The sequence below is a fragment of the Neoarius graeffei genome, chromosome 11, assembly GCF_027579695.1.
Source record: "Neoarius graeffei isolate fNeoGra1 chromosome 11, fNeoGra1.pri, whole genome shotgun sequence".
Lineage (NCBI taxonomy): Eukaryota > Metazoa > Chordata > Actinopteri > Siluriformes > Ariidae > Neoarius > Neoarius graeffei.
This window is the reverse complement of record NC_083579.1, coordinates 79,327,598-79,352,457: the sequence shown is the minus strand read 5'-3', so window position 1 is coordinate 79,352,457 and position 24,860 is coordinate 79,327,598. Positions and strand designations below refer to the sequence as shown.

The 24,860-nt window shown below is 43.7% G+C and overlaps 1 protein-coding gene across 1 annotated transcript in view; it reads left to right on the top strand.

Annotated features, from left to right (window-relative positions):
* Window positions 1-5,001: 5,001 nt before the first annotated feature.
* Window positions 5,002-24,860, top strand: part of vgll2b (vestigial-like family member 2b) — a 36,391-nt gene continuing 16,532 nt past the window's right edge. Inside the window, exon 1 of the mRNA XM_060932837.1 lies at window positions 5,002-5,040. Coding sequence (XP_060788820.1) covers window positions 5,002-5,040 — 39 coding nt within the window. The remainder of the gene's footprint in view (window positions 5,041-24,860) is intronic.

Sequence of the window (24,860 nt, the reverse complement as noted above, 5' to 3'; positions counted from 1 at the left end):
TCAATTAAAGGGAGAGGGCACAAAGGTGCTTTTGGAGTGGCCGCGGGATTTACTAATTGGCATTCACGGCATGCCGCACACCACTGACAGACATCCCCGCGAATCCCTGGCCAATAGAACCGGGCTATTATTCGGGCTAGTGTCTTATCCTGCCCCAAGTGTCCAGCCATGGAATTAAAGTGAGCCACTTGGAATATGAATTCCCGGCGGCTATTTGGAATTAATAACTGTGTTGTCTCTTTGCCAGTTTGAGTGTCCTGCGTCACTCGGTATAGCCTATCCTTAATAACAGCAAAGTAGGGGAAGGCCGGCATCACATTTGGCTGGAGAATTTGACCATCGATTACTCTCACTTGGTCAAATGCATGCCGCAGAGTCTCGTCTCGTGACTGCTCTAACGGGAAATCCCCAAGGGAATCCCTGAGATTGGGAGGAGGGGTGGGGCGCTCCTTACTCCTCGTGCTGCCCTGACGCGGTGCTGACATAGACGGCTCTGTGACAGCTTCTCCTACCAATGCTACTCCGGGGCTTTCCCTAGCTAAATTACGGCAGGACCCACTCTTCACTATGTGCATCATTAATTCCTTAAAGCCCGGCCAATTAGTCCCCAAAATTAGCGAGTGGGTGAGACGAGGGTTAACCGCCGCCTTTACACTATATTTTTTCCCTCGAAATAGAATGTGAATGGACACCAAAGGGTAGTTGTGAACATCCCTGTGCACACACAACACCTTCACCATTCATGCTCTCCCCAATGCCTCACCTTGCACCAGACTTTGGTGGATTGAGATCTGGTTACAGCCGGAATCCACCAAAGCCTGATACATATCCCCTTGGACACTTACCGGTATTCGATATGCTCCGGCCTGATTGAGGGCAGTTTCTGGCGCGTCGGGGACCCGGACCACCGCGCCCACCTCCATCATGGAGCACTGATGTTGGAGATGTCCCAGCTCCCCGCAGTGCCAGTACACCGGCCCAGGCTCTCCCTCTGCACCGGTGTTACGGGCATCACTCACCTGAGGTGGAGGAGACACAGACAAGGAAGGGGGAAATGGGAGGACACCACAGGTGCGCCAGGCCAGATGGGGGGGAGCCGGCCCCAGCCTCCATGGTGGGGGAATGGGGCAAGGATGGGAAACAGAGGGAGAGGGTGAAGAGAGAGGAGAAGAGGAGACACGCCGTCCTGCCGTCGGAACTGCCGCCATGTGGTCCTCTGCCAGCTCGATTGCCTGGTCCAGCGACGCTGGGCGATGACACTGGACCCACTCTGCAGTTCCTTCCGGAAGTCGCGCGATGAATTGTTCCAGTGTCACCAGGTCGATCACTCCCTCAGCGTCGTGGTCGTCTGCCCTCAGTCACCGCCGGCAGGCGTCCTGGAGTTGCTGCCCGAACGCGAACGGCCGGCCGACTTCCTCCACATGCAGCGAGTGGAAGCACTGCCGTTGTTGCTCTGGGGAGCGGCCGACACGCTGGAGGATGGCTCTGTGAAGGTCCACGTAGACGAGCCGGCTGTTGGCTGGGAGCTGCAGCTCGGCCAGTTGCGGCTCGCCCATCAGCAGGGGAAGGAGGCACGCAGTGCGCTGGTCCACCGGCCAACCCCACGCCTCTGCTGCCTGCTCAAAGAGCGCGAGGAAGGTTTCTGGGTCATCGTGCGGACCCATCTTCGTTAAGGTGAGGTGGGAATGGTCCACTCCGGTGGTGGTCGTGGGCCCTGCCGATACGAGCAGGTGCCGGAATGCCTGGCGGTCCTCCTGTTGGGCCAGCACCAAGGCTTCGAATCGTTGCTCCTGCTCCTTCCGGAGGGCGACCAGCGATTGGTGCTGGTTCTGCTGGGCTGTGGCGAGGGCATGGATTAGCTCCTTAAACGGCGAGGACTCCATGGGGCTGTTTCTTTCTGCACTCTCCCGGGTTTCGGCACCACTGTAGGAAGACTCTGGTGTGGGTGGAGCACAGAAGCATGGCAGGCGGTTGTTTGCAATTTGTCCTCTACTTTATTGCTGCTTTACAGCACACAACTTAGACACTCTGTCTCTCACAGACACACACATATACACACACAGGCTAGTAGCAAGCCCTCGGCGCTGTCCTCCCCTTATTACCCTCCTTTTATCAGACGCAGTTACTGAAGGAGACACACAAACGCACATTAATTGATAACAGGTGTAGTGACATGACCACTCACCTTCCCTGACTCCACCCTCCATTCACAGACTGATGCTCGGCCACGCCCCTGCTGCCACAATCATCTCGTCTCGTCTCATCTCATCTCGTCTCGTCTTCTTCCGCTTTATCCGGGACCAGGTCACGGAGGCAGCAGTCTAAGCATGGAAGCCCAAACTTCCCTCTCCCCAGACACCTCGGTCAGCTCCTCGGAAAGAACACCGAGGCGTTCCCAGGCCAGCCGAGAGACACAGTCCCTCCAGCGTGTCCTGGGTTTCCCCAGGGAGGCGTCCAGGAGGCATCCGAAAAAGATGCCCGATCCACCTCAGCTGGTTCCTCTCGATGTGGAGGAGCAGCGGCTCTACTCCAAGCTCCTCCCGAGTGACTGTGCTTCTCACCCTATCTCTAAGGGAGCGCCCAGCCACCCTGCGAAGGAAACTCATTTCGGCCGCTTGTATCCGCGATCTTGTTCTTTCGGTCATTACCCAAAGCTCATGACCATAGGTGAGAGTTGGAACATAGATCGACCGGTAAATTGAGAGCTTCACCTTTTGGCTCAGCTCCTTCTTCACCACGACGGACCGGTAAAGCGACCGCATCACTGTGGAGGCTGCACCAATCCGCCTGTCGATCTCATGCTCCATCCTTCCCTCACTCGTGAACAAGATCCCGAGATACTTAAACTCTTCCACTTGAGGCAGGACTTCTCCACCAACCTGGAGAGGGCAAGCCACCCTTTTCTGGTCGAGAACCATGGCCTCGGACTTAGAGGTGCTGATTCTCATCCCAGCCACTTCACACTCGACTGCAAACTGCCCCAGTGCATGCTGGAGGTCCTGGTTTGAAGAAGCCAACAGGACAACATCATCCGCAAAAAGCAGAGATGAAATCCTGTGGTTCCCAAACAGGATTCCTTCCGGCCCCTGGCTGCGCCTAGAAATTCTGTCCATAAAAATTATGAACAGAACCGGTGACAAAGGGCAGCCCTGCCGGAGTCCAACATGCACTGGGAACAGGTCTGACTTACTGCCGGCAATGCGAACCAGACTCCTGCTCCATTCGTACAGGGACCGGACAGCCCTTAGCAAAGAGCCCCGAACCCCATACTCCCGAAGCACCCCCCACAGAATACCATGGGGGACACAGTCAAATGCCTTCTCCAGATCCACAAAGCACATGTGGACTGGTTGGGCAAACTCCCATGAACCCTTGAGCACCCTATGAAGGGTATAGAGCTGGTCCAGTGTTCCGCGACCAGGACAAAAACCGCATTGTTCCTCCTGGATCCGAGGTTCGACTATTGATTGAATTGGCCACAATCATCTTTGCAGGAAAAAGTAAAAAACACTGTAAGAAAAACGCCAAACTATATATTGACAACACACCAATCAATCAAGTTACACATACACGCTTCTTAGGTGTTTTAATAGATAAAAAGCTTACATGGAAAAATCATGTTGAGCTCATTAGCAAAAAGATATATAAGAATATAGGAATAATACGAAAGGTTGAATATTTACTATCACAAAAAACACTCATGATTCTATACTACACTTTGATTTACCCGTACCGAACATACTGTAATATTATATGGGAAAGCACTTATCCAACAACGCTAAAGCCACTGCTCTTACTACAGAAACACTTTATTAGGATTGCTTCAAACGTGTCATATACATTTCCTTCAGCAAATTTGTTTCATGATTTAAAAGTATTAACAATATACGACATTAACAAATTACAGATTAGCCTTTTTGTTCACAAAATCATCTATGGAAATTCATGTTTACCAGCACATTACAGAGATAGCATCACATTTAACTCAGATATCCACAAACACAACACAAGACAGTGCAATAACTTAAGACCAATTCTAACCAAATCTAATCAGCAACAGTTTACTTTAATGTATAGAGGACCCTTTGTATGGAACAGTCTAAAAAAACAATTACAAAACAGGACGTCTCTGCCCCTTTTCAAGAAGCAACTGATAAAGGAAATCTTGAATAATCCAACTACAAAATTACACTGATCTATCTTTCCAAATCCTTGTTATCAATAAATTGTTCATAATTGACAATGTTTTCATGTTTAATATTAGATTTGTTCAGTAAGTCGATCTTTAGCTAAGCCCTATCATTTTATTCAGCAAATCGATGTCATTGTTATTGTACTATGTATTCATATATTTGCTTGTAGCAAATTGTATGTTTGTTTTTCCTGGCTATCTATTGACCGATTACTTTAATTATTAATAAATGTTTTTTTTTGTTTTAACTTTATGCTTTATATAAGTTGACCCTAATATTTTCATTTTTATTTGAACAAAGGGAGACCCTCGAAAAACCATCAGGTTTCTCCCTGCATGTCTTGTATTTGTTATATTTTGTTAAGCCAATTTTTTTCTTATATGTACAATAAACAATAAAACAATAAACAATAAAAAAGCTAAGTTGTCTGTGTATGACAGAGTAACGCAAATGGATGATGAAGCATTACATCACTGGTTTAGACTACACTACTTTATGAAAGAAGAGATACATTATGTATGGTACCATGACATCACCCATTAGGATCATAATCTTATAAAAAGAAGAAAGATATTACTGGTCAACATAACCTTCATTAAGCAGAAAGCAGAATGTGCAAGTGAAGATAAATCTCAAGGAGTTACCTAACCGAAAGAAGTAGCAATCAAAACAGCCTGTTCCTATTTCAAGCATGCCAAACATAGAGTATATTTCTATCAGTGTCTTATTGAGAAGGTTTACAGACTTCCTTCTAAAGAATGCCTACATTGATACCATAAAAAAAAGGTGTCACTCCTGGAGTTCCAACATGCCTAGAACACACCAGAGTTATCACCCAGCTGATCAGGTAAACAAAGGGAATAAAGACTTAGTTGAGCTTTGGCTTGGCTTCACCAATGTATATTGCTCAATACCCCACAAGCTGGTCAAAACTACCCTGGACAGACACCATGTAGCCAATAAGATCAAGGACTTTATCCTGAACCACTATGGGAACTTCAGGCTTAGAGTCACTTCTGGGAATACAACATCAGTTTGCCACCAGCTCAATAAGGGGATTATGACTGGGTACACCATCTCAGTTATTCTCCTCACCATTACCATGAATATGATGGTCAAGGCAATTGAAACTGAGTGCAGAAGGCTTCTGTCCAAGTCTGGCACTCAGCAGCCCCATCAGAGCCTTTAGAGATGATCTCACTATCACCACATAAATGGTACCTGGTGGTAGGTGGATTCTCCAGGGCCTAGAAAAGCTCATTTCCTGGGCAAGGATGAGTTTCAGACCTGCCAAATCCAATGCCATGGTGCCGAAGAAGGGAAAAGGCATGGACAAGTTTTGTTTCTATTTAGATGGAATTGCAATCCCATCCATCACTGAGAAACCAGTCAAGATCCTAGCCTCGCCTCAGGGATGCAGCGGCAATCCCAGCAACCATCAAGGAGCTTGAGACTTGGCTCACCACAGTAGACATATCTGGCCTACCTGGCAGGTACAAGGCTTTGATTTACCAACATGGCATTTCACCTTGAGTCCTCTGGCCTCTGGTGTATGAAGTAGCCCTGTTGACAGTGAAGACCTTGGAAAGGAACATAAGTATGTACAACCCCGATTCCAAAAAAGTTGGGACAAAGTACAAATTGTAAATAAAAACGGAATGCAATAATTTACAAATATCAAAAACTGATATTGTATTCACAATAGAACATAGACAACATATCAAATGTCAAAAGTGAGATATTTTGAAATTTCATGCCAAATATTGGCTCATTTGAAATTTCATGACAGCAACACATCTCAAAAAAGTTGGGACAGGGGCAATAAGAGGCTGGAAAAGTTAAAGGTACAAAAAAGGAACAGCTGGAGGACCAAATTGCAACTCATTAGGTCAATTGGCAATAGGTCATTAACATGACTGGGTATAAAAAGAGCATCTTGGAGTGGCAGCGGCTCTCAGAAGTAAAGATGGGAAGAGGATCACCAATCCCCCTAATTCTGCGCCGACAAATAGTGGAGCAATATCAGAAAGGAGTTCGACAGTGTAAAATTGCAAAGAGTTGGAACATATCATCATCTCCAGTGCATAATATCATCAAAAGATTCAGAGAATCTGGAAGGATCTCTGTGCGTAAGGGTCAAGGCCGGAAAACCATACTGGGTGCCCATGATCTTTGGGCCCTTAGATGGCACTGCATCACATACAGGCATACTTCTGTATTGGAAATCACAAAATGGGCTCAGGAATATTTCCAGAGAACATTATCTGTGAACACAATTCACCGTGCCATCCGCCGTTGCCAGATAAAACTCTATAGTTCAAAGAAGAAGCCATATCTAAACATGATCCAGAAGTGCAGACATCTTCTCTGGGCCAAGGCTCACTTAAAATGGACTGTGGCAAAGTGGAAAACTGTTCTGTGGTCAGACGAATCAAAATTTGAAGTTCTTTATGGAAATCAGGGACGCCGTGTCATTCGGACTAAAGAGGAGAAGGACAACCCAAGTTGTTATCAGTGCTCAGTTCAGAACCCTGCATCTCTGATGGTATGGGGTTGCATTAATGTGTGTGGCATGGGCAGCTTACACATCTGGAAAGACACCATCAATGCTGAAAGGTATATCCAGGTTCTAGAGCAACATATGCTCCCATCCAGATGACGTCTCTTTCAGGGAAGACCTTGCATTTTCCAACATGACAATGCCAAACCACATACTGCATCAATTACAGCATCATGGCTGTGTAGAAGAAGGGTCCGGGTACTGAACTGGCCAGCCTGCAGTCCAGATCTTTCACCCATAGAAAACATTTGGCGCATCATAAAACGGAAGATATGACAAAAAAACCTAAGACAGTTGAGCAACTAGAATCCTACATTAGACAAGAATGGGTTAACATTCCTATCCCTAAACTTGAGCGACTTGTCTCCTCAGTCCCCAGACGTTTACAGACTGTTGTAAAGAGAAAAGGGGATGGCTCACAGTGGTAAACATGGCCTTGTCCCAACTTTTTTGAGATGTGTTGTTGTCATGAAATTTAAAATCACCTAATTTTTCTCTTTAAATGATACATTTTCTCAGTTTAAACATTTGATATGTCATCTATGTTCTATTCTGAATAAAATATGGAATTTTGAAAATTCCACATCATTGCATTCTGTTTTTATTTACAATTTGTACTTTGTCCCAACTTTTTTGGAATCGGGGTTGTACCTCAGCAGATGGCTGGGTCTGCTGAACAGCCTAAGTAGTGCAACAAGCACTGTATGGGAGGAGCAACAAACTCTCGCTCTCCATTAGCAGCTTTGATGAGGAGTTCAGGGTCTTTTGCACAAGAGAAGCAATGCTCTGTTGGGACTACAGGGATGCTAGAGTGGCTTCAACAGGCATTGTCGTGCAGACAGGCAGGAAATGGAGAGCCCAGGAAGTCCTGGAGATATCAGAGTCTTGGCTGAGACATAGGGCTTTGGTGGGCAACTGGATAGGCAGAGTTGGGAGTCATCCCACAACTTTGCGACAATAAGGCCCATGGCAATGACAGATGCCATTTAGTCCAGGAGTAAGTGGAACAGGTGTCAAGGAGGAACAGATTATCAGGGTGGTAGATATGTGGCAGCAGGGAACATGGAGAAGGTGGGAGGGTGTGCTAGAGATGAAGATCTCCTGGACTGACATCTGGCAGGCAAAACTCCATCATCCAAGTTCATCATCCAAACCATTTATGATTTCCTACCTAGCCCAGCAAATCTCCATGTCTGGGGCAAGACTGATTCTCCAGCATGTCCTCTGTACCCTGGTAAATATTCACTCAAGCATATCCTTATCATCTGCCCAACAGCCCTGAGTGAGTGCTGTTACCATTGGTGACATGACCAGGTGCTGAATACAGTCGCAGAGGGCATCTCTTAAGCCATGGCCAAAAACAAGCATGTCTGTGGCCAGAAGAACATTGCCTTTGTCAGGGCTGGCAAACAGCTTCAGTCACAGCTCTGATGAGCAGCCAGTCTGCTCACCTCTGCATTGGACTGGTAGCTGTGAGTTGACCCAAGTTCCTGGACCACATTATGACAACTTTGTTGAGTCCACATGTGATGCTATCACCAGCCCCATCAGTGCAGGTGCTTGTTATAGAGCTGACAGTTTTCTGAAAGGACTGTATAGAAGATGCAGGTGAGTGGAAGTGGTTCAAGTACCAGGAGTTGGTGGATCAGTATCAGAGTAGAGGCTGGAATGCGAACTGTGAACCCATTGAAATGGGGTGTAGAGCCTTTGCTGGCCACTTATTGTGAAAGGTCTACTCTCTACTTGGCATCATGGGGGCTGCAAAAAGGAAAGCCATCAAATCTACCATGGAGGCTGCAGAGTGAGTCTCCAGATGGTTTTGGATCAGGAGGAATGCTCTCTGGGCCAATTCTGCTGGGACTCAAGCTAGGGTCTTATCAAGGTGATAAAGGTGTATGATGTTGAAAGACCCAAAACACCCAATAATTTCAGGACACATCACTGATAATGGGGCGGCACGGTGGTGTAGTGGTTAGCGCTGTCACCTCACAGCAAGAAGGTCCGGGTTCGAGCCCCGGGGCCGGCGAGGGCCTTTCTGTGTGGAGTTTGCATGTTCTCCCCGTGTCCGCGTGGGTTTCCTTCGGGTGCTCCGGTTTCCCCCACAGTCCAAAAGACATGCAGGTTAGGTTAACTGGTGACTCTAAATTGACCGTAGGTGTGAATGTGAGTGTGAATGGTTGTCTGTGTCTATGTGTCAGCCCTGTGATGACCTGGCGACTTGTCCAGGGTGTACCCCGCCTTTCGCCCGTAGTCAGCTGGGATAGGCTCCAGCTTGCCTGCGACCCTGCAGAACAGGATAAAGCGGCTAGAGATAATGAGATGAGAATGAGATGAGATCACTGATAATGTGTCCCAACACATCCTAGTTGTGTGACAAATCCATAAGGAACCAGTGGCACTGAGCATGCATTAACAGTGCCAGTGGTGCTGGTCACAGTCTTTGTCACTAGGTAGGCCTGTATGGCTCTGGAAACATTACTGATGATGTGTCCCAGCGCATTCTAGGATGTATCTTCAGATCAAATGAATGATGCACTTAATGGTTTAAAGATTGATATGCAGCCAGCAAAACCACAAATCAAATAAATCAATTCTAAAAATGTGATATTATAGGCAGTTTTCTGCATGGCTAGCTTTAGACTAGATTAACTGTAAATGGTGGAGGTGAATAAATCTTAACTGTTTTAAGATTTAAACTTTTTCAAAATTAGGCAGCCATTCAGTGAGATTGTGTCCATCTCAATTGTTGAAATTGTTGCCATGATTTGAACCCCCACCCCCCAAATTCTGTATTCAATATGGTGTTATCTGAAGGTTTTGATTATGGAACCATGCTGAGATTATTTTCATCAGTTTTCTTGTCTCAGTTAGATCGGCCTGTTGCTGTAAGTGAGCAGATCTGCCAGTTTACTGGCAAATAAAAACAGGTGCGGTCTCCATGATGCCTTTGCTGTATAAATCATTGGCTGTGTGTAGAGAGATGGGCTGCATCCAAGGAGGTCATGAGTGGGAGAATTTTAGCAACATGGACTATGCAGATCTTGTGATACACAGCATTTCTGTGAAAAAAAATATTCAAAGATCTGTGAATTTGCATAAGCATGCATGAAGACAGTACTACCTGGATATAGCTGTATTTATATTGGTTATATGGTACAGAATTTCCATGCATGTATTTGCAAATTTTGGAAGATCTACAGCACATACAGCTTCTGTTGTAATGTATTCTGAAATCATGTAACGTCTCACACATAGTTCTATAGATCACGTGTGAAATCAAAATGAAGGCTTCTGAATGCAAGTAAAAATTTACAGTGATGTTGAAGTGTTCAGTGTATGTTCCCTTTAAAGCCAGGTGTCAGTTTGATGTAGTGAGAGAACTGACTCTCATAGCTGACATTCTGAAGCACTCTCACTATCTCACTCATGTGAAATCGGATAATCCTTCTTCTTACGGTCTCTCTTTCTCCCACTGTCACTCTTTCTCTCTCACTACAGTATTGCTTGTAAATCATCGCTGTTTGACCATGTGAGATGACAACTCTCTTACTCCATCCCCCCTGCTCTCTCTCTCTTCTTCAAACTTCATCCACATCACATTCAACTAAATTGCCTTCGCATAAAACCAGTTTTAGACTGAATAATTACAACAGTCTTTTAAGATTATTACTTGTCACACCGTAGGACATACGGTAACTGCAATAAAGTCTAGCCAGAAGTCGAAACAGACTGAGTTAATATGTTCTTCATGTCAGATTACATGATAAAGAACTATTAATGATAGACCTGCAATTAAAGAAAATTACTACATTATCTCTTGCTTACATCATCAATCATTGCAGTATTTCTGTCCTTCTTGAATTTTAGCATAGCTATAGATGTACTATATATGATACATATATAGTACATCATAATTTTGCCTTGTCTCTTACGCATGCTGCTGGAACACTCTAATTTCCACTTGGGATCAATAAAGTCTTATCTTATCTTATCTTATCTTATCTTATCTTATCTTATCTTATCTTATCTTATCTTATCTTATCTTATCTTATCTTATCTTAGATAATACCCACTAAACTTGTTGGGATTTGGGATATCACCACCATTTGTGCCAAAGAAACATTCATTATATTGTACTGTTAAATATTAAAGTACTTCTTGATTTTGGATGCTGGATGCATGCCCAGTTATTTATTAATTATTTTCAACTGGGTTTGTTGGATTGGTCTGCTATCTCACTCTAAAAGTGTTCTCTCTCTTTCTCCCACTGTCACTCTTTCTCTCTCACGCTACAGTATAACCTGTAAATCATCTCGGTTTAACCATGCAACATGGCTACTCCATTACTCCATACTCTCCATCTCTCCCCTCTTTCTCTCTCTATCTATCAGCAGGACCCCCATGTACAAAAGGAATGTTCAGCAGTGTGGTGAAAATCTTGTTGGTCATCATACACACACACACACACACACACACACACACACACACACACACACACACACACACACGTCCTACTTTCCTTCTGAGGATGTGACACGATATAGAATATGTATTTCAATATATAGTATTTTGTCGTATTCTATTCTGTATCTTCATAATGCATTCTATTCTATTCTGTCTATTCCCTTCTTTTTTCTTTTAATTTATTCTGTTGTATTGTCATGACTGTCTATTCTATTCTACAAACTAAATAGAGTATGTATAGTATTTTGTCATATTCTTTTCTACATCTTCAAAATGCTTTCTATTCTTTTCTGCCATATTTCCCTCCTTTTCTCTTATAATGTATTCTATTATATTTTCCTAATTGTATATCCTATTCTCCATTATTTTGTCATGTTCTGTTCTGTGACCATTCTCTTCTCTGTGCTCTATCTTATTGTACACTATCTTGTCATATTCTGTTCTATTCTATTAGTCCTGGGTGTGGCTTTAAACTGCAACCGGTGGTGAGTCTCAGGTCCAGGAGGACTTGAGTATTGGGGAAAGTGGAGTTACCCCTTAATCACCATTGCGCCCAGGTCCACTCTGACCCAGAGTGGTAGCACCTGCCTGGGTTCCAGCTATGGGTTAAATAGTATATCACCAATAAGGTGCTGGCAGCAGGGTGCTTTTCGGTACAATGTGGCAGATGAACCCAACAGGGTCAATGGCACATCACCCGATGGCATGGGGAAGAGCCACTCAAATGGCCAATGGATGGCATCACTCGGCAAGTTAGTTGTCACTGTGGGGCAACTTCCATACCCGTCAGGTTCGTGGCACTTTTGTGCATCACTTGGCATCAGGTCTGGAGGTCCAGAGAGACAACACGATGGGGACGTGACATCGTTTGTCTTACTTTACTGTGCAAGGTGCTTCGTTAGGAGAGGAGAATAGTATGTGAGAGCTCACGAGGCCAGATGTTTCATGGCGGCTCAGCCAGGCCATTTGTGCTGCTCTGGTGTAGGCCTCATGATCCATCTGCATTTCTTTACATCCTAATGAAACAGTCATCATTCAAGATTCAAGATTCAAGATTTTTATTTGTCATATACACAATAACAAACACAGCGGTTTATTATTGGGTAATGAAATTCTTATTTTGCAACTGCCCGACCAAACTATGCTTACCAATTTAAAAAGAAATATATATATATATATAAATATGAAATATAAAATATAAAGTGCATATGGAATGCAAAATATAAAGGTTGAGTGAAAAATGAAGATAACATTTAAAAAAAGAGGCAAACAAAACAGTGTGCAAATATAGAGGTAGATATACTGTGCAATGTCTTTAAAAAAAGGGAGAGGCAAACAAACAATGTGCAAACATAGAGGTAGATATACTGTGCAATGTCTTGTGCAAAATTGCTAATATAATCTGTGGTTCAAAGCCTGATGGAAATATAGAGGTAGATGGTGATTATAATCCGTGGTTCAAAGCCTGATGGAAATATAGAGGTAGATGGTGATTATAATCCGTGGTTCAAAAGCCTGATGGCCTGAGGGTAAAAACTGTTTGTCAGTCTAGTAGTCCTTGCTTTCACACTCCTGTAGCGTCTGCCAGATGGTAGGAGCGTGAATAGTCTGTGTTGTGGGTGTGTTTGGTCCCTGATGATGCTCTGTGCCCTTTTTGTGACCCGGGTGTTGTAAATGTCCTGTAGTGGGGGGAGGACAGCTCCACAGATGAACTGTGCCATTTTAATGACACGCTGGAGAGCCTTTCTGTCCTGAGTTGTGCAGTTCCCGTACCACACAGTGATGGAATTTGTCAGGACGCTCTCCACTGTGCACCTGTAGAAGTTGCTGAGGAGTTTGGTGGACAGTCCAAATTTCCTCAGCTTCCTCAGGAAGAAGAGTCTCTGTTGAGCCTTCTTGATGGTCTGCTGTGTGTTGTGTGTCCAGGTGAGATCCTCACAAATGTGAGTTCCGAGGAATTTAAATGTTTTCACCCTCTCCACCTGTGTCCCGTTGATGTGCAGCGAGGCATGCTGGTCTCACTTCCTCTTCCTCGGGTCAATAATCATCTCCTTGGTCTTCTCAGCATTCAAGGAGAGGTTATTTTCCTGGCACCAAGAGACCAGCTGAGCCACCTCCTCCCTGTAGGAGCTCTCATCTCCGCCGGTGATCAGCCCAATGACAGTGGTGTCGTCAGCGAACTTGATGATGGAAGTGTTGCTCTGGGTGGGGGTGCAGTCGTAGGTGAAGAGGGTGTACAGGAGTGGACTGAGCAAACAGCCTTGGGGGGTCCCTGTGCTCACTGTCTTGGTGCTGGATATTCTGGTAGCGACTCTGACAGTCTGGGGTCTGTTTGTGAAAAAGTCCAGGACCCAGCAGCAGAGGGAGGATGTCAGTGGGAGGGACTGACATGGACAGCTACCGCTGCTGACTGAGGACATTTCAGAGATCTCATCTCATTATCTGTAGCCGCTTTATCCTGTTCTACAGGGTCGCAGGCAAGCTGGAGCCTATCCCAGCTGACTACGGGCGAAAGGCGGGGTACACCCTGGACAAGTCGCCAGGTCATTACAGGGCCGACACACAGACAACCATTCACACTCACATTCACACCTACGGTCAATTTAGAGTCAGCAGTTAACCTAACCTGCATGTCTTTGGACTGTGGGGGAAACCGGAGCACCCGGAGGAAACCCACGCGGACACGGGGAGAACATGCAAACTCCACACAGAAAGGTCCTCGCCGGCCACGGGGCTCGAACCCGGACCTTCTTTCTGTGAGGCGACAGCACTAACCACTACACCACCGTGCCGCCCCACATTTCAGAGATATAATTATGAATGCAGATAATTAATGCTATGCATGTATATACCTAACTGTAATCTCAGTAATAAAAAGGGAACTTTTAATAAAAAAAAGATGACAACAACAACAAGACATTCCTTGTGGGGACCATCCAAATGTCCCCCACAAGGTCAAAAGGGTCAAATTTTACAATCCTTCTGGAGACATTTAGTTCTCAGTAGTATATAAACTCTCTCTCTCTCTCTCTCTCTGACAATGACATCAGTCGCTAGTCCGCATTGCTAGGATATTCCTGCCTGCCAAAGGCCAAAAGGGGAATGTAGCACCCATTGGCCACTTCTGTCATGTTGTCTCTTTGCATGCTGTCAATTTGAGAGGGTTAGCTTTTAATAAATGGGTAACAGAAGAAGGTAGATCTGTTTGCTCAGCTCCGATGCCTAGTGAACAGGGAACTGTCAGAGGATGGGTCCTGTAAAAGCTATGTTTGGCTTTATTACAGTCTGAGCTGTTAAACAAGGATATTATAGATGCTGCAGTTTGTTAGATGTTAAATATCTTCACAAAATTAGTTAGCACCTGAAGTGACTAATTAGAGCAATAAGTGATTAGATTTGATTTGATCTAGATTGATCTAAAAACAAAGCTTTTTTAAACATTTCTCATTTTTTAAACTACAGTTAATAAGAAACATTTCTTCATTCACCTACTCCTTTGTTGGAGCTCTACATTTTAGAGTATTTGAAATTCAGTGGATCTCACAGACTCAAGCTAGATCTAGAATAGGATAGAATTGCGCTGGTTTTTTTTTTTTTGCCTGTTTGCAAATACTTTTTTCCTTTCCAGTTACGGTTTAGCCAGAATAAGCAACATTTTTTTCTACTTTTATTTCACATCACTCACAGCAGCTCACTAAATACATTACTCCACTGAACACAATTTTGGGTTTTAATTGAAAAATAATTGATGTTGCATTGTGAAAAATACAGATTAGGAGTTCAGTAATTAAAATTATTATTTTTTGACCAAAATTGAGACCTGGGCAGCATGTTAGCACAGCATGATAGTCTCACTGCGCTAACGTTCCTGATTTGATCCCACGTTCAGGTTACTGACTGTGTGGAATGTTGCGTGTTCTGCTAGTGCCTGCTTGGGTGTTCTCTTGTTTCTCTCATTTCAACAGACTGTCCAAAAACATGCCAGTAGGAGACTTTGCTATGCTAAATGGTGCCCTGCACATGCTGGGTGTATTCTGACCCTAATTTAGGCCAGTATCTATCTGCTTCATAGAATGGGCCAGGAAACGCATTGGTAAAAGTTACTGTATTTGGCTAAAGACACACAGGATTGGGGCAGTCAATGTGTGCTGTATAGGTGATTTATTGTCCTGCTACATACACTCACACACTGCATTCAGCTGTCATTGACAATCCACAACCTTAGTCTTAGTGCTCCATGGTCAAACTGAGTCCAATAGGTCACATAAGGTCATTCTTCAAACCTTTTCCACTCATTATAAAAGTAGGAAGTATATAAATGTGATTGTATGTTCAGCCTCCTGCCTTAGGTGATTTGTATTGTCTGGTTTTAAACAGACTTGCTCTTGGATCATACCTGCCAGTTGGTAATCACTATAAATCAAAAGTCAAAGTTCCTTCCGTGCCAGGATCTGGTCTTCCCAGACAGTCTCCTGTCCCAGTACTACCCAACTCCTTGAGGCACATGGGTGCGGCGCCAATCTCCATTTCGGTAGCCCTTGGCCTCTTATCTATTATATATAGCTAGGGTTACAGTGGAGGGGCTAGTCCTCTGGTAACCGTGAGAATTTGACTTCCCCACTTGCATCTGTATTGCAGCGTGCATTGCCAGATGGCAGTAGGTACCATTTTTATGATGGTCTTTGGTATGACCCAACCGTGAGTAGAACTCGTGATCTCCTGGTCAAGAGGTGAACATGCCAACCACTAGGCCAGCTCACAGTCAATCACTATAAATGATTAGGGTTAAAAATTCTATTAAAAACCTTACTAAGCATAAGCAATATTCACCTTTATATATGGGTCACGGTGGCTGTGTGAATCCATAATCAGTCCTTAACATTACAAAGATGATGATGATTTTCCCATTCCTCTTCCCTCCATTGAGGCACTGCTTCTTTCAGTTAATGACTACACCAACCCACGGACCAATTCCAGGTACAAGAAGAAGAAACCTTTATTTGTCACATGCACACTTCAAGCACAGTGAGATTCATCCACTGCATTCAACCCATCTGAAGCAGTGAACACATGCACACACACCCAGAGCAGTGGACAGCCATACTACAGCGCCCGGGGAGCAGTCAGGGGTTAAGTACCTTCCTCAAGGGCACTTCAGCCCAAGGCCGCCCCACGTTAACCTAACTACATGTAAGGGACATGAATTCACCATCGAGGCATAGTTTCTCTGTGTTCCAATTAGGTAACCTCAGGTTCTGAGTACGGTCAAAATGTCCAAAGACTGTGGGCAGCATATTCCAGAACACTTGATGGTTTCACCCTGTGACCAGGACTCATAAACTAAGAAGGGAGACTTAATAATCAGATAAAGAAACTGCAAGAAAGGAAGAGGTTATGTGTACCCATTGACTCTATTGGGACTGGATGGGTCCCAACAAGTCATGATCTGAGGATCTTAATGTAGCAGTGGTTGATCTGTAGCCATTGGCAGCAGATCACTAGCAGCCTCCCAGACACATTCAGAACTTTGGTCTAGCTTATGTTCCCTGGAAACAATTCAATCTCACATCTCAGAATGCTGAGTGGCCCAGCGAGTGCACGACATATTCTCTTATTGGACGGCAAGGTGGTGTAGTGGTTAGCACTGTCGCCTCACAGCAAGAAGGTTCCGGGTTCGACCCTCACGGCCGTCAGGGGCCTTTCTGTGTGGAGTTTGCATGTTCTCCCTGTGTCTGTGTGGGTTTCCTCTGGGTGCTCCGGTTTCCCCCACAGTTTAAAGACATGCAGATTCGGTACAATGGGGCCACTGTAATTGGCGCCAGCTGTTGTGGTTTCCCATGCCATGATGTATGTACATATATATATATATATATATATATATATATATATATATATATATATATATATATATATATCTTCCTATGGCAAAAGCTAAATAAATTAATTAAATTAAAAAATTATTAATTTGTCTTGATTACTTGCACAGAAGAGTAACTCTGGCAAGAATAACAATATACCAGTCCCTGGGGCAATGCAATTTGAGGGCAGCAATAAGTGCTTTGAGCTGGTTGATACTAATGAGGGTGGATGCACAAGCTAATATGATAATTTCTGTGGCACTGTGGGGACCAGGAGATAATTTCTAGAGACCAAGCATGGGACAGATGGATAATTTGGAAAGGAATGCTTTGTATAACCATGCCTGCCCTCATTAGTTGATATAAAGTAAGAATGGAAACTATTGATTGGAGTAACTGGATGTGTATTTGGAGGGAACTTGAAGCTCATTCCTAATTTCTCTGCAGTATTGGAAGCAAATAGTGCAACAAGTCAGGAGAAGCTTCATTACAGTGGTTTGTACCAAGTCTCAAAACTGGAGGGAAGAAATCTCTCATAAGTTGGATATGAAGGACTCCTAGAGTTCTGTCATTGCTAGTAGCAGGGAAAGGCCTAACTATGCATCTTTTTAATTCCAGTTGCATTCTGCCAAGGCAGTATTTGCCAGGACTGGAGCGAGTGAATGAGCAGACATGTCATGGTGTTATAAAGTTTATTGCGTTTCCCTTCCAGGAATCTCTTGCCTCTGCGTTTGGCAAAGTCTTCTGTAACTATTGATTCCAGAAGGTAGGATAACATTTTATTATAAGTAAGTACAAATATCTCAAAACTGTCCAAAGTTAAACAACAGCAGCAAGGATAGCACAGAACAGACAATGCTCACAGTCAATATGAACACACAGCGGTCAAAATACAAGAAATACAGAACAGAATACAGAGCTATCACACAGCTCAGAAAGTTGTAAGAGAAGCAAGATGCTTGACAAAGTATTGCAACAAACTGTTTGGAAAGTGTGAGTGACGAGGATGAGGATATGATATGGAGAAGACAGTGGTCTGTAGATTAGCAAAGCCAACATAGAGAAGGTCTCATCTCATCTCATCTCATCTCATTATCTCTAGCCGCTTTATCCTGTTCTACAGGGTCGCAGGCAAGCTGGAGCCTATCCCAGCTGACTACGGGTGAAAGGCGGGGTACACCCTGGACAAGTCGCCAGGTTATCACAGGGCTGACACATAGACAACCATTCACACTCACATTCACACCTACGGTCAATTTAGAGTCACCAGTTAACCTAACCTGCATGTCTTTGGACTGTGGGGGAAACCGGAGCACCCGGAGGAAACCCACGCGGACACGGGGAGAACATGCAAACTCCGCACAGAAAGGCCCTCGCCGGCCACGGGGCTCGAACCCGGACCTTCTTGCTGTGAGGCGACAGCGCTAACCACTACACCACCGTGCCGCCCCACAGAGAAGGTGTATGAAATAAATACAACCATTTAGTGCAAGTTAAATTTTCATAAATGCTCCAATTTTACCCTAAGGCTTACTCTAGGAATAATACAGCGATGTCTGTTGAGACAATATTACATTTGCAAGAGTGCTGATGGACTGCGAGCTGGCCTAGTGGTTAGGATGTCCGGGTTCTACTCGCAGTCAGGTCATACCAAAGACCATCATAAAAATGGTACCATCTGGTGAGGCACACTGCAATACATACGAGTAGGGAGTCAAACTCTCGTGATTACCAGAGGACCCGCCCCCCATTGTAACCCTTGCTGTATCATAGGCAGGACGCCGAGGGCTATAGAAACGAGGATTGGTGCCGCACCCATGTGTCTCAAGAGCTGTTGGTACTGGGACAGGAGGTTGCCTGGGAAGACCAGATCCTGGTGCAGGAGGGACTTTGACTTGACTTGAAGAGTGCAGATGTTCAGTATGACCATGAGTGCAATGTTACTTTTACACAACATTTCTATAAACAAGAAATTAATATAGATTAACTGACATTTCGGACACAATGTGGACAATTGACCTGTTTATTTTTGCTCTGTTAGCGGAAATAGATCCCGGAGAAGACACATGGCTAGCTAGCTCACACTGATTTGTACATTCTTGTTCAAGGTACTTCCTGTGAAACTGGCATCCCTTTTCCTTTTCATCTTTATCTGACAAACTTTCATATTTTAAGCCATAAGTTATATTCCTGAAAATATCATTTGCCAAGTTTGCTGATGACATCACTAACTCTGCAGTAGTAACTGTTTTGAATGAGGAAGTGGAATGTTATGTAGCGAACACAGACAAGCAGAATGATGTGGAACTGAACAACTCATAGCATGAGTTACTGTACCTGTTGCCTGTTGTTTTATTACGTGCTTATTTTTTTTGAAGCTCAACCACATTTTATTAGCTGTTTAGGGTGTCAAACCATTGTTATTATGTGTTTGGACAAGGAGTATAAAAGGAGCCTACTGGCAGTGTGTTCTATGCCTTATGGCAGATTATAAAAAAAGGAAAGCAAAGTTTAATGACCAGTCAGCGACATGACCCGAGTTTTTCTTCCAGCTTGTGTACACACAGACACAAACAAATACACATAGACTGGATGCACAACCTTAGAGAAAAAAATGAGTCACTAAAAGAGATCAGTGTGGTGGGCTGAGGAATAAAGAGATCTACTATTTTCTCTTTTCCCCAGTTCAGTTAATTTGAATGCGAGATCGTTACATGTCATGCTGCCATTACTTATTTTATTACAATGCAAAAGTGAGTGGGTTACAATCATTAGTGTCATTAGTAAGAGAAGTGGTGTGCTCACAGCTCTGCATGTTCCACCAGAAGTAGCTGTTTGTCATGCTGTATCTGTGGTGTTGCATCACCCCACCATGTCCAAAAAAAGCCAGACAGGGAGGCCAACTCATTCAACACCAACCCATCATAAGGCTGCCTACTCAGGAAACTCACATCCCACTGGGATGTACTGACAGGTCAAATAGACCCAATATAAAACTGCTTCAAGAAGCTACAAACTACACTCATGGAGCATCATGTTGGTGTTCTAAATTCAATGGCTTTTTAATGACTTTAATGGATCAAATCTACATGATAGATATTTTTTCATAATAGACTTTCTATACACATTATGGAATACATTTGTGATGAAGGTTTACTTAGCAATCATTCTAAACTCACTGAACTTACATTACACTATCAGTCAAAACTTTACACATGCACAACCCAAACAAATAGATTTCAAGAAGAATTTAGGGGAAGCAGTGAGTACCTTGGACTAGAGTTCACCCAGAGTGAACTTCTTTGTGAAGCACCTCATGAGCTGGTTGAGAAGATGCTGAGACTGTGAAAAGATTCAACATGAATATTGTTAAGAATTTAAAATATAAATAGTTTTTAATTACTTTTCTTGGTCATTGCAAAATTCGCTATGTGCTATTTCATAGTGTTCATATCTTAATTATTATAGACCTTCATAAGTCAGGGAATGGTTAGAAAAAAAGCTACTCAACTGAATATGTCCATTTCTACTGTTAGGGCAATCAGAAAATTGGACACCAACTGGAACTGTTACAAACTTGCCCTGAAGAGGACCCAAGTTTATTTTCCCCCCACGTACAGTGAGGAGGAGGGTAAGAGAGACAAAAAAAAATCCCCCAAGGATCACGGTTGGTGAATTACAAGAAAAAGTAAAATCTTGGTGATTCCAAGTCTCCAAACCCACCATCAGACTCCACCTCCATGCCAACAGATTATTTGGAGGGTTCCAGAAAAAAGCCTTTTCTGTCAGTTAACCACAAACATAAACGCCTAAAATTTGTGAAACACGACTACAACTTTGACTGGAACCATGTTCTCTGGTCTGATGGAACAAAAAATGAGCCTCTGGTCAATAAACACTCGCAGTGGGTATGGTGTAAAAAGAAGGATGACTATAATGAAAAGAACCTGAGCCCAACTGTAAAATATGGTGGAAGTTCTGTGATGTTTTGGGGCTGTTTTTCCTCCAAAGACCCTGAAACCTTGTTAGGCTACATGTCATCATGGACTCCATGAAGTACCAGGACATTTTAAATCAGAATCTGGCTCCTCTGCCAGGAAACTAAAACCAGGTTGTTATTAGATCTTCCAGCAGGACAATGATCTGAAGCGTATGTCCAAATCAACACAAAAATGGTTCACTGAGAATCACAGACTCAATCTTCTGCCCTGGCCATCTCAGTCCCCTGAGCTGAACCCCAGTGAAAACCTGTGGGTGGCGCTGAAGAGGAGAGAGCACAAGAGAGGGTCGAGGACCCTGGATGATCTGGAGAGATTGTGTAAAGAGGAATGAACTCAGTTAGATGCCCTGCTCTGTATCTCTAACCTTATAAAATGTTATAGGAGAGACTCAGGGCTGTTTTACCACCAAAGGGAGGGTGTACAAAGTATTAAATGCAGGGGTACCAATAATAGTGCCACATGTGTTTATGCTGAAAGTAATTATTTCTTGATGAGGGATTTGTTTTCCTATGAATAAATGTATTTCAATTAAAGATTTTCTCATTTTTTTCAGTGTGAGATGAAGTGACTTCCCCAAAAGGTGGATTTTTTTAGAACCCCTTTTCATAATCTTTACAAAGGGGACGATAATCACAGATGGCACTGTATATATTAAAATAAATTCAAACTGATGTACACAAGTAACAGTAGATTTTGAAGATACCTATTTTGTGGACTAGACAGCTTGCCTTAAGCAAGGAGAACACTTTTTAGCTAACTAAAAATGAAGGGGATTGTTGTATAGCTGAAATAAAAAGATGATGTAAGGGTCACTTAGAGTTCAAATCATATTTCTTCATCCAATCGGAATGTCCCTCCAAAAAACCCACACATCATAGACATTCCATCTCACCTAACAACAAGGGCTGAAATTCTGCAAACATTCTGCACTGTTGTCTTAACGTTCTGTAAAACTTGTCAGACAACTTGTTCACATCGAACTATACATCTCAACTACAAGAAAGTCTTTAAAGCAATGGACATAGACTTTAACGGAAATCAGAGGGGAAAAAGGAAAATTGTCAGACTACCAGCATTTACTATATCTTTTACTGGGATTTTATTTCGGATCAGATCTCATCTCATTATCTGTAGCCGCTTTATCCTGTTCTATAGGGTCGCAGGCAAGCTGGAGCCTATCCCAGCTGACTACGGGCGAAAGGCGGGGTACACCCTGAACAAGTCGCCAGGTCATCACAGGGCTGACACATAGACACAGACCAGTGGCGGCTGCTGGTTTTTAAAACAGGGGAAGCCCATTTTACGCATTCATCGTAAAACCTGTAGGCCGGATATCAAAGCATAGAAAGGTGTGCCCCATTAGCATAGTGAACTAGACAACCCTACCTAGTGGCAGAAAGTATTTTTGCTTGTACATTTCATGTTATAGTCTGGCTTGCCAGGCTAGTGCCTCATATCCTTAATCAAAAATATCAAACATCCAAAAATCACTGGCTATTCAACGAAGAGCCTTGAACATCATACCCTGATATGCAACACAGAGTCTTTAACACAACACCCAGCTGTGCAACACATCCTTGAACATCTTCTGCAACACAGTCTGGAAATTCATAACCAGGTAGGCTATGCAACACACAGAACCTTGAATATTATACCCAGGTATAACCTATAACACAGAGCCCACCATTCTCTTAACATTACTGAACAATATACACACTTCACATTCATGAACATTATATGATGCACACTATTTATACACAAATTCTGCCCTCCGCTCCTTTTCCAGAAAATGGTCTGTGACCCTGTCATACCAGCTGGTTGTGCTTTCCAGAGACTTCACCAATTTCTGTTAGCAGCTAGCACTGCAGATCCCAATAAGGCTCAAGCTAGCCTACAACCAGATTGAACTACAAATGAAATAAACGAGTGAATTCACGAATGATCAAACTGATAGAATGGATGAAAGTTAACGGAGCACAACGAGTAATATTTACATTTATTTACAGAGTAATGTACAGAGACATCAATGAGAAGAAACGTTTATATGAAAAGAAATTCGGACAGCACTTTGGTACACGACTACACTTTCTCGACATCCGCTAGGGACTGATCATACTTCCGTGTTCCTCGCCGACAGAGCCCGTCCTCCTCATGTCTTTCAAACACTACCTCCAGTAATCCTTCATCAGCCCGGCTTCTTGTCCCTCCCACTGTCTCGTTTAGTCCCAGAGAAGCCCGGCTTCCCTGGAAGTGACGATTTTGTCGAATTTAACCAATAACAACTAGCCAAAATTGGCTGTTCAGAGCCCTCTCATAGACTGCAACGGATACCCGGCTGCCAGCCATAGAGCCCATTGAAATAAGAAAGGTTACAGCCAGTGTTGCCAGATTGGGAGGTTTTAAGTGCATTTTGGCGGGTTTTGAACATATTTTGGCTGGAAAACGTCAGCAGTATCTGGCAACGCTGGTTACAGCCTGGTAGCAAAGGTGATTCTCGTAGCGAACTGCAAGTTCGTCAGACATCACTCAAATAAGTTACAGGATAGTTATGAACGTAAATACAATCTTGGGCATATATTATGTTATGCAAGTTATTGTTTTAATGAGAATTCACCGTCATAGATGCCGCAGTTTGGGGAGAGAATTTCAGGGGAAGCTCGGCTTCCCTTGTTGTCTCTGAGAAATCGCCCCTGACACAGACAACCATTCACACTCACGGTCAATTTAGAGTCACCAGTTAACCTAACCTGCATGTCTTTGGACTGTGGGGGAAACCGGAGCACCCGGAGGAAACCCACGCGGACACGGGGAGAACACGCAAACTCCGCACAGAAAGGACCACGGGGCTCGAACCCGGACCTTCTTGCTGTGAGGTGACAGCGCTAACCACTACACCACCGTGCCGCCCTCAGATCAGATCATTACCTCTTATTGATTGTACTGATATAATTTTATGCGAAATAATCCTGGTGTCATACTGTGAACAAGATTACAGTCTTAAAGTAAAAAATCACCACAAGTTTCCTCAAACTGATGTCTGACTTCTTGCTCGTGAAAGTGCAGTTCGTGAGTTTGGATACAGAGATTGCTTTGCTCTGCTCTTGGTATGTTCAGGGTTGGTGACATTCTCTTCACACCCACGTGATTTTCTGAGAATGACGCAACTCAAGACCTTGGAATGATAAAGTTCTGACTTTTTTTTCCATAGAAATGGGCAAATGCAATACAGTATCTACAGTAGCAAAAGTATTCATCCTCCTTCATGTTTGTCCTGTTTTGTCACATAAGCTGGAATTAAAATGGATTTTTGGAGGGTTAGCACCATTTGATTTACACAACATGCCTACCACTTTAAAAGTGAAAATTGTTGTTTTATTGTGACACAAACAATAATTAACCTCCTAAGGCCCAAGCTGTTTTTTTACATGCATTTTTTATTTCTCTTTGCTATTTGGGCTTATTAGAACCTGATTAGAATAAAAACTAAGCATCATCTTTTGATAAGATGTACTTTTAGAGAAAAAGTATGTCCACATATGTGGATTCTTGTTCCGAATTTCCATAAAGTGCTGTCCACGCATGTGACCGCTAAGCCCTAGGAGGTTTTAAGATGGAAAAAAACAGAAATCTGGAGTGTGCATAGGTATTCACCCCCCATGTCAATACTTTGCAGAGCCACCTTTTGCTGCAATTCCAGCTGCAAGTCTCTTGGAGTATGTCTCTATTAGCTTAGCACATCTAGCCACTGGGATTTTTGCCCAGTCCTCAAGGCAAAACTGCTCCA